The sequence below is a fragment of the Nanorana parkeri genome, unplaced genomic scaffold (assembly GCF_000935625.1).
Source record: "Nanorana parkeri isolate BGI_ZX_2015 unplaced genomic scaffold, ASM93562v1 scaffold512, whole genome shotgun sequence".
Classification (NCBI taxonomy): domain Eukaryota; kingdom Metazoa; phylum Chordata; class Amphibia; order Anura; family Dicroglossidae; genus Nanorana; species Nanorana parkeri.
The window spans coordinates 499180-510646 of NW_017306780.1; the positions used below are offsets into that span (position 1 = coordinate 499180).

The window sequence follows — 11467 nt, forward strand, 5'->3', positions numbered from 1 at the left end:
GAGCTTTAAAGTAATAAAGGTATAACCCTCCAGCTTTATTTACATCTCTTAAGGGACACTGATGGGACATAAACTATATTGCCAAAAGTATTGGGACACCCCTCCAAATCATTGGATTCAAATGTTCCAACCACCTCCATGGCCACAGGTGTATAAAATCAAGCACCTAGGCATGCAGACTGCTTCTTGTGAAAGAATGGGTCGCTCTCAGGAGCTCAGTGAATTCAAGCGTGGTACCGTGATAGGTTGCCATCTGTGCAATAAGTCCATCCGTGAAATTTCCTTGCTACTAAATATACCACGGTCACCTGTTAGTGGTATCATAACAAAGTGACAGAGCGGGGTCAACGCATGCTGAAGCGCAAGTGCACAGAAGTCGCCAACTGTCTGTGGCCTTCAGATTAGCACAACAGTGCGTAGAGAGCTTCATGGAATGGGTTTCCATGGACGAGCAGCTGCATCCAAACCTTACATCACCAATTGCAATGCAAGGTGTCGGATGCAGTGGTGTAAAGCACGCTGCCACTGGACTCTAGAGAAGTGGAGACCTGTTCTCTGGAGTGACGAATCACGGTTTTCTGTCTGGCAATCAGATGGACGTGTCTGGGTTTGGCGGTTGCCAGGGGAACGGTACTTGCCTGACTGCATTGTGCTAACTGTAAAGTTTGGTGGAGGGGGGATTATGGTGTGGGGTTTTTTTTCAGGGGTTGGGTTTGACCCCTTAGTTCCAGTGAAGGGAACTCTTAAGGCATCAGCATTCCAAGACATTTTGGACAATTTCATGCTGCTAACTTTGTGGGAACAGTTTGGGGGTGGCCCCTTCCTGTTCCAACATAACTGCGCACCAGTGCACAAAGTAAGGTATAAATAAAGAAATGGATGAGCGAGTTTGGGGTAGAAGAACTTGACTGGCCTGCACAGAGTCCTGACCTCAACCCGATAGAACACCTTTGGAATGAATTAGAGCGGAGACTGCGAGCCAGGCCTTCTCGTCCAAAATCAGTACCTGACCTCACAAACGCACTTCTAGAAGAATGGTCAAACATTCCCATAGACACACTCCTAAACCATGTGGACAGCCTTCCCAGAAGAGTTGAAGCTGTTATAGCTGCAAAGGGTGGACCAACTCAATTTTGAACCCTACGGACTGAGACTGGGATGCCATTAAAGTTCATGTGCATGTAAAGGCAGGCGTCCCAATACTTTTGGCAATATAGTGTATCTTCCTTAAATGTATCTCCATAACTATTGTACACCCAAAACATCATGAGAAGTCAATCAGTGTTGAAACTCACAACCATCCATCCATAACTAGTTTTGTAGAATAACAATGTACTGTACATATGTGCTGTACAATTTCTAATAAGGTTTTCTTAAGACACTCTCCTATTAAATCTTTAAGCCTAACTCTTTACCAAGAAAACACATGCCACCGCTCCTTGTAGAATAGTTCCAGATGCATATTACGTAATGCCTCATCTCTCCTGCTTAACCTACCTGCCTACATACTGTACAGCCACTGTACAATATTTGTGGCTATTATTTCTCAGATAATACACTTTGTTTATTTTAAAGCCTGTCTTGTACTGTCCTGACACTGGAGACTATATTTTGACTATTTAGGTAATATTTCGGATACGGGGATTAGAGGTGGTTCACGGAAAGTGAAGTTGTGGTTTTAAAGTTTTTCATGCACTCTGTTTTGAGATTTTATTAAACTTTTAAGGCAGTACAGAGTGGTACTGCAAAAAAGGAATCTTGCAAACATTGCTATTAAATTGTTGTGCCACTGGCCAATTTGTACAAAGAGGAAACCTTGCGGTAGCTTTTAGATCTGTTGTGGCTGTTACCACCGATTAATTCAGGCCTATTATCACTTGAAAAACAGTCAATCAGATTAAACTGCTGCTGCTGTATTTAAGCCAAGCTAAATGATAACATTTTAAAAATCAATTACACATTCAAAATATGTGCTGCCAGAATATGGTGTTGCTGACGCTGTGTGTGAAAATCATACTGTCTGTAACACCACTTACAACTTAAAGGCATTTACCAAGCATGTAATTGAAATGATTGGTGTTTTATATGTCACCCTCAAAGCCACATTAAAAGAACCCTCTCTCCACTGTATAGTATTTGTTTTGTTAAACGTGTCAATGCTCAACTCCTTTTGCCCTTTTTGACAATTGTTTTCCATTAGACCATTTAAGATCCCCTATAGACTTTAATAAGATTTGCCATAAAGTTTGGGTTGGCTGAAGATCAAATAACATTTGCCAAACCTTTGGCAAATAAAACCTGGGCAGGTTCGCCCATTGCTATTGAGGCCACATAATAAACACCTAGATTATATTGCAACATACCAGAGTGAACCTTTTATTAGCAGGTAATTTTAAAGAAAAAACAAGAATTCTGCTTGGTACACTTGGTACACGGGCACATACTTATTTTTTTACTTATGTTTAATGAATCAGAAATATGAAGCCACATCATTCAGAAAAAGGTTTACAGGATGATCCAGAGCCATGTAAGTCATCTAAACACTTACCCCCTCTAAATCTTGATATATTTTAGGATGGCATTGCTGTGCAAGGCACAAAGCATGACTCTCACAGTGCTCATACACCTATACTCAGTCTGATTTCTTCTGTACAGTAGGTTATGGAAAGTTACTATAGAGACAAATTTCGGGAAAATGTACTAGAAGTATGCAAAAATACATTAAGTGATTCTTAAAATAATATATAACTAAAGAGCTTTTTTTTATAATTTTGGAGTTCTGCTTTAAATCTTCTAAAACTGACAGCTCTTTCCGCTCCCAGTGGACAGCAGGTGGCGCCCCTGGTTGACTGCCCAAACATCATGCGATTGAGTACAAAACCTTTAATGCATTTAACAAATTTCATGTTAGAAATGTTCTCTTCAGCGTGAAACTGAAAATTAGTCTATACTTCTGGAATTTGGTTCTGCTCTGGCTATTAATGATTTCCGAAATCTACACAAGGCTGATTTTAAAGGAGGCTGTCCTCATAAAACACCACAGCAGACCCTGTAAATTCTGTTCGTTTTCTAATACAGAGCCCACTGTGTGTTAATGGCTTTGTTTGAAGCCGGATGGACAGGCTTGCAGAGGTGTCTAGGAGCAGAATGATTTCATTCACAGCTGTTGCCTGAACCTAGGTAACCAACGCTCACACTTGGTAGAATATGGGAAGCTTGAATTGTTACTAGAGGTTTCTGAGTGCAGCAGATTGCAAGGAAATTACAGCACGCCAAACATGTATTTATAATTTGTATGTGTTATAGATTGGTTCATTATAGGGGCAATAACTAGAGAAGTCCAACAGCTGTAATTATTTATTGCAAGACCAGAACCCTGACTTCATCACAGCAGTGGGACTCCTGTTTCAAATATAAAAGGACATTAAATATTAAACAGACCCATAGTTTGGAACTGCAGTGCTTTACTAATTTTAGGTCATTTACCATTCCAATATTCCAGTATTTTTATATTGTAACTCTAACCAGGGAGGAGGGGGGGTCATATAAGATCATACCAGCTCTAGTTTGGCAACAGGTTGATGTACTCATTGATCATGGCCATGTGAGAGGTAGATAGTAACTTTGACGCTGTCTATCAGTATGTGCTTCTTTTAGTGATTCCTCCACCACAGTTGCTTCATCTCTTGGAACTTGGTGGGCTGAAGAGGGGGCGGATCACTCCGTACCAAGGGCCCAGTTGATGTTGTCAGTGTCAGCTTCCCGAACTAAGATGCCATAGGAACAACACTCACAACCTTGTTCTGGGTGCAGTGACTTGGTGCTGTGATGCCAATCAGGACCTACGCAATAGTGTCACTAAATGTTCTCCTATTTTGTAAAGGGGAGAAAAAAGCTGAAACAAGGCTGTTCTAGCCACACAGCTCACATGTTGGATTCCTCTTAGCAATCGATGACACCTAACAGACTTGGGCGACTGGCCGTAAGAGTGACATGAGACCAAGGGAAAGGGAATGAGTATGAAAGTAAAGAGTATATGTGAATCACTGCAAAAAATGTTGGCGCTATATAAATACCTGTAATAAATACAAATTTAAAAATAATTTAAAAACATGAAGGTGTGTAGGAATATGTTATTATGGGACTGTCCAGGTTAGGACATTTTTGCTACATATGGGAGGAGTTGCACTGAATGTTTTGTGTGAGTGACCTCATCTATTAGGCCATGCAGTGTGTGCTTCAGGAGGAACACAAAATGGATTGCGTCATTAATCTTTGCCTCATCACAGCTCACCATAGTCACCATTTTAAAGGGCCAAAATGGAACATTCGTCCTAGATTATATTCCACCGGCGGGGTAAAAAATATCCCCAGAGCCTTTACTGCAAATGTAGTGTAGGCTTTACATTCGAAATATACCCTTGTTCTTCAGAACAGAATAGGATGTGCTAATTGAAGTAGTGGGGGAAAAAAACGATAAAGTAGATAGAGAGCAAATCTAATACGGTCATGATTTAAGGAGTCACCCTACACCCTACATCTAATCTTGGCTCACTGTAATCTACTATTAAAATACAATCAAATAGCTGGACCAATATATTTCAGGAATCACATTTGTGTGGATGTCCACAGTCTTCATTCAGTAGCTTGCTGCCTCGGTTGAGATGTTTTTCATTTTTTACATAATGTGTGGTGAATCCAAGCAATAAATATAACATTTATCCATGATTTGTGTTTCTATCACTTCCTAGAGTCTAGCATACATACAAAACACGCTATCATCAGGGCTGCTAACCTTCCAAGACTTTTTACTGACAACATTCAAAAATATTTACTGACAGGGCATGTTTTTGACTTGCATCCTCAATCACAGAAAATCATGTTAAGTACTTAAAAAATAGTATTGCAAGTTAAAAATATTTTCCAGATGACAAAATATTTATATTTTCATCATGCTAAATTAATCATAACAGATCTACTTACCATATCTCCCTTTTCACCTTTTTGACCTGGATGGCCCTACAATACCAAGAAAGTAACAGAATTAGCAGGACTGATGCCGTGCACTTTTAACATATGTGGAATATTTTTTCATCTCAACATTTTATTTTGGCTTAGAAGAGACAGAGCATAGTTTAACTAGGTGACTTATACTCATGTAGGCATTGTTGAAATATGTGGAAAGATGATGGTACAGGTTACATGTGTACATGTTATGGCAATGTTATCTGCCATATATAATATTTTTGAGCAGCATGTTCACATTTTGAGGCAAATCTACTAGAGGAGTATAAGAATATTCACCCAATAGATTGTGTGAATATTCCCTTCACTTATCCAATCATGTAAAAATCAAATTCCTGTTTACTTATTTCATCTTCATTTAATTGGTATTCAGAGTGAACAGGAATTTGCATTGAACATTAGGGATGGGCTGCATGTTCGAGTCGAACATAGGTTCGACTCGAACATAGCCTGTTCTAGCATTCGCTGAACGCCGAACATTACAGGATGTGCGCGGTCTGTTCGACCGCGGAACATCCCACAATGCACTGCGCCGTCCGAAACAGTAATTGGCTACAGTCTTGCACCTGACCGCAGGTGCAAGAATTAAACATGCCAGAATAATTGAAATAAATATTCACACAAATTATTGTGTGAAGATTCTAAGCGTCTTTAGTGAATTAGGCCATTTGTCTCTAAGGTCATCATGCATGCAAGCATTGTTTAATTTGAGGAGTCAAAAGACTAGAATGATGGCAGCATGAGTGTAATGTGCAAATAGCCTAAAATGGCAGTTCTCTGTAAAACCATTTTAGCTATAGTTTCTCTCTAATCAGTGGCTGCAATCTCCAAATCAGAATAAAGAATCAGGTTCTACAAATCTGAAGGTCACCCAACAAATCACTCTTAATCAACATTTTTGTTTATTTTAGCCTGGCTCAGTTCTACTGAATATTCCTGGCAGCTCTGGGGCTTCTTTGTGACCCTGTCACCTGAGTTATTGAGTGAGTTATGAGGCATACTTATGCCGTAACAAATTACAGTTGAGAGCTGCAGAAAGGTATAAAATGGTTTGTTAAAATCAAAAGATTTATTGCTAGGCAGGAATTTCAGACAAGGACTAGACCAGCCATGCACACAGGTGGTAGCGTAACAAGGCATTCAATTTGTTTAAAATATTGCATTTGCACATATATTCACCACAGTTTGTTTCATGGATAAGAGTAAAGAGTTAAGATGGTTTAAGTATCAAAATTATAAAATTAAGCCAAAAAGCAGCCATGCAAACAGTTCACATAGAGTTCTGGAACAGGGCTAGAACTTTTCCCAACAAACTAACTTCAGAGCATAAGATGCCACAGTTATAGTGCTAATTCTGGAGAGGAATGTCATACTCACTTAGTGACCCCACACTACAGGTGACATATTTTGGATACTCAATACTAGCAGCAATAACCTTGGAGGCATATGTTTCCACCATAAAGGTATCTTAGAAAGGTGGGAACTTTAGGAAACGTCATTCCCACAGTGTGAAGCTATTGCTGCAACAATTGACTAATTTTATATCCTAAAAACTGACACGCTGGCTACGTAATGAGACACTTACTGGCTTGCCGTCTAATCCTATTGGGCCCTGGAATACAAATAGAAGATACTTATGAAAAGTTATAGATGTCATCATTAACCACCATAAACATGGTAGTTGGGTTCTTTTGTGTACACAGAAGATGTCACAAAATTACAAAAAGCAGACATACATTTTTTATTCAGAACTTTCTCCTTCTTCAGCAAAATCTAGATATTGTGGGCTTAATGCAAATAACAGTAACCCATAGCATTGGCATTGTGTACACCGCTCTTTGCATCTATTACATCTATTAGTCTTCATTCACACTATGTGCAATTAGATGCTTTTATATGCATTTAAAACACTTTTGTAAATGCGTATATATGCACCTAATAAATTCCAATGGGTATATTTACACATTGCGTTTAGATGCTTTTATCTGTGGTCAATTTATCTGCTTTTTCAAAAAATAGAAGGCAGGTGCATCAGGAACTGATTTGAACCTCTAAATGCATCAACATGCATTTAAACACATGTAAACGTGCACCTTTTAAAACATCTAGAAGCATAAACACCACAACCAACCCCATAGATTTTCCTCTGCATACAGAGGACAGGAACACAAGTGGTAAGTGTGAATGAAGCCTTCCTGTATTACAAAATCACCTTTGCTTTACCAGAAGCTTCTTCAGTGTAACTTACTTTGCTCAACAGGAGAAAGATTAAAATCAACACACTTGTTTTTGGATGCACATTCTGAAATATTTCAAAGACACATGCGACAGTCGATGGAAAGAAGGGTAAAAAAGATTACTGATGCCACCAACGCAGAATGGCAACATTTATACAAACCATATAACGTTAACAAATTATGAACACACAACACAGCTGAAGCAAATTGTACATGCTCTTTGTCCATGAGATTAAAAGAACATTCTGTAAGTCAACATAAATACATTCATTTTTAAATTCACATAATAATCTGATAAAATGTCAGTTAGCATATGCTAGAAAAAGTATATGTAACATAAAACCTATGTAAGACACAATTTCACAATTAGTGACTGGATTAGTAGTTGTAAATGTAGACACACATCTCTTATTCACAATGCCGTTCATGTAAAAATCTGTGTTATTAAATAGACTGATTTAAACAGATGAAAGCCAAGTGCTTGTATTGATTATAGCAACCAGGTTCTAGTTGTAATTTACAGTGTCCACAATTTTCAAATACGAAGTTTCAATAATTTGATCGAGCCTATGAAAATTTGAACTATGCACAGGCATTTTACAAGTTTTTGAAAAAAGTAAGCAATTTTATTGCGGTTTGAATTTTTTTCTATGGTTCTAAGTAGGGTCACATATTATATAGCGCCGACAATTTACGCAGCGCTTTACATAGTTGCACATTCACATCAGTCCCTGCCCTCAAGGAGCTCACAATCTGTCTAAATTGGCCCCTGTATCTCACATACATACAGGGCCAATTTAGACAGTAGCCAATTAAACTACCAGCATGTCTTTGGAGTGTGGGAGGAAACCAGAGTACCGGGGAAAACTTACACAAGCACAGGGAGAACATGCAAACTCCTTGGCCAGGATTCGAACCAGGGACCCCCAGTGCTGCAAGGCAGATGCGCTAACCACTAACCCACTGTGCTGCCCATGTGGTATAAATTAATTATTTTTTTTACCAAATTCATTTTTAGAGTATAAAATAAAATCAATGGAATGAAGTTATTTACAAAACAGCTGCCATCAAAATTATGACTGTAATATAGCTTAAAGAAAAAAGACAGCAACTATGCATGTGCCACCATCAAAAGAAATTATTTCCAAATATGAATCACATTTCAGACTAAATGTACACCACAAAATAAAAATCAATAAAAAATGCACATGTGTAAGCACCAGATTCTGTAATCTAAGCTGTTAAATAGAGGGAGCATTTAGCAGCACCCACTTTGTTCTGAGAGAGTGCAGTCACCAAAATAATTAAACACACAAGTGTTTATCACCACGTGTTAAATCACATACCATGTTGCCTGCCGTGTCTAAGCAATGCCTGACACCATATGCACATTGACTTCATTGGTCACCCCACTGGAAGAGCATTTGGAACATGGTTTGCCACGTGGGCACTGAATAGGATCCTGCAATTAGCACCTATGTATAGGTCATCTAAGATGTAAAGAAATGGCTATTTGGGATAACAGGGACACTTTATTTTCCTTTTCTAAAATAGTCAAGACAATACTGTATTACAAGGTTTATGGTATTCAGTGTGAATCAGCTCCCCTCCCTTACTTCATAATACATTTCACATAGTCACTAACAAAAAAGGTATAATTACAGCTGTAACCTATTGCTATGATATAAAAGCATAAAAAATACATTATAAGGTGAACATGAAAATATACATAGCAATGACATGCATATTCAAAGGCCACAATATTGCAGGTTACAGCTACCAGCCATATCTTATAAAGTTTTCCAAACCATATGGGAAGGACCCAAAGTGTGCACATGTACTTTTTTTGTGAGCACATTAAAATTTTTGAAATGTATTGGGGATGATTTACTAAAGCAATAGAGGCTGATCATTTAGCAAAGTAAGTGCTGGTAAATAGATGAAAGCTTGTGTTCCCTTTGACTACCCAATCATGTGCAAAGGAAATTTTACACATGATTGGAAATTCAAAGTGAACCCAGGTTCAGATTATTTAGCAACTTTTACTTTGCTATGTGAACCTACACTTTGCAAACTTACGTCAGTAAATCAACCCCACTGTTTGTAGTGACTTTGCAATAGGAGTCACTGACCACTAGAGGGCTTCAAAGTTTTCCATTTATGAATATTGCGAAAATCATTCCAAACAGTTACAAACAGTTCTGTGTTTCTAAACCATTCTATTACCTAATCAGTGACTACACTAAACAGCCCTAAAATGGTTAACCTAAATGTAATTCTCAAGCATCCACTATATATTGTATAGAAAACAAAAACTCCCAGTAAAATCTATACAGACTTTTCCTACCCCAACCAAATAATATTTAGTCACTTGACTTACGGGAAATCCAGGAAAACCTCGTGTTCCAGGCTGACCCTGAAGGAAAACAAAAACAGTTGATCACAACAGACCTAATATTCAATTTCAACTTTCATAAATATATTTATGTTATAGGGAAGGTATAACACCACATTTTTAACATGTAATGAGGCAGGACAGCAAAATAAAATGTTTTGTAAGCAGCATTTATTTACTTTTGGAAAAGGGAGAGACCTGTATTAGAGGTAATTATGTATGCTACAGGTATAGTGCCATACTAATCCTGCAAAATGTTCTCAAATCTAACTTTATGGTTCTATAAATATGGCAAATTCAAAATATATACAAATAAAGGGTAAAAACAGTACTATCTAGACATTCAAACAAGTTTTTATTAACGAAACAAACTTTTAAAAAAATGGAAACATAGAAAAACAAACTGACAAGTTAACCATGATAAAACATGTTAGAATAGATTATAGAACCCTTAGATTACACTTTTAAACATTTCGTTTAACACATTTTATTGATTTCACAAATGAATAATGAGATGAAATTGGGATGTTTGTTCTGATAAAAACCTCTTCCACTTAGTAGGGCTGGTCGAATACGAGCAGGCTCTGTGAATTTTGCCTATGATCTCCACTTTCTAATGACAACGGGATCACAGGCGTTGTGTGCCTACCTGGCACGCTCACCAATGGTAAATAGAATAACTACTCCCCTGTCTGACTACAATAGTCAGGAGGTGGTAAATTTTTTTCTGTTGGAATGTTTGTTGTTCTGCAAGGATGCATATATTTTTTTTTAAACATTTGACATTACAGTGACAGAATTTGAACAAAATGTTTGCTCTCCTGGTCAAATGTGGTACAAATACTAATCATGTAATCATTAGCCAAGTGTGCATAAAATGGACTTCATTTTCAATAAAAACATACAAACCCATTATTTATTTGCAATGTCTTTGTCCTGATTACATGTTTATTCATTTTTTTTTTCTGTAAGTGACGTTTACTATTCCTGTATAAATAGCTATAAACATTAGAATGGGTGCCCATAATCAAGACAGACCAAATTGTTCCATTAAAATGAGTCCTGTCCTATTCATTTGGTAGCAAGATGTTTACATGTTTCTGTTAGTTATCCTCATTAGAACCATTTGTCACATGCACATAAAGTGCTTTCATACCAGAACTTCAAGATTAAGGGGTCTATTTTTAATGAGAACTAAAGCTATTAGTTTTTGCCAGCATTAACTGTTTTAAAGTGATACTAAACTCAGGAGTTAAACCTTAAAAATACATGTAAGTACCCTATTAACAAAAATGTAGCTTATTTGTGCATCACTCGACTGTAGATCTTTAAATCATCTCTGAAGTTATGCTGACACTGTCCTTCATTCTCGGTGGTGGCTACTTTTGTTCCCCAGGGTCCCTGTGTGTGTGTTGTAAAGTAGCCACCACTCTAAGATCACTCCTTGCACAATCTCCATGCAAATTAATAATCTTGGAGCGGTGGATACTTTATTTTTATAGTCACAATTAGTGTGCACTTAATGTGGCTTTTTCTTGCATGAAATATGCATGCAAAATATCTAACAGAGGTCAGACAGGCCTGAAAACATTAGAGAAAATCAATTTTTTTAGGTATGCCCCCACAGAGCTCATGTAAGTTCAGACTGGCTAAAAAATTACATTTGTTAGTGAATTTTCTGTATGTATGCTACAAAAAATCATAATGATATAATGAGATATATAAAAACTCCATTACCTCTGTGATAACTATCTGTATTAATAAGCAATCTGTATCCTGCTTTGACTTCATCCCTCACACTGGAAGTGAT

The 11467-nt window shown here is 37.6% G+C and overlaps 1 protein-coding gene across 1 annotated transcript in view; it reads right to left on the bottom strand.

Annotated features, from left to right (window-relative positions):
- The window catches only part of COL13A1 (collagen type XIII alpha 1 chain), a 232837-nt gene that overhangs the window by 106805 nt on the left and 114565 nt on the right, over positions 1 to 11467 (bottom strand). Inside the window, exons 9-11 of the mRNA XM_018561268.1 lie at positions 9643 to 9678; positions 6611 to 6637; positions 4984 to 5019 (exon numbers count right to left, since the gene is read on the bottom strand). Of these exons, the coding sequence (XP_018416770.1) occupies positions 4984 to 5019; positions 6611 to 6637; positions 9643 to 9678 (99 nt within the window). The remainder of the gene's footprint in view (positions 1 to 4983; positions 5020 to 6610; positions 6638 to 9642; positions 9679 to 11467) is intronic.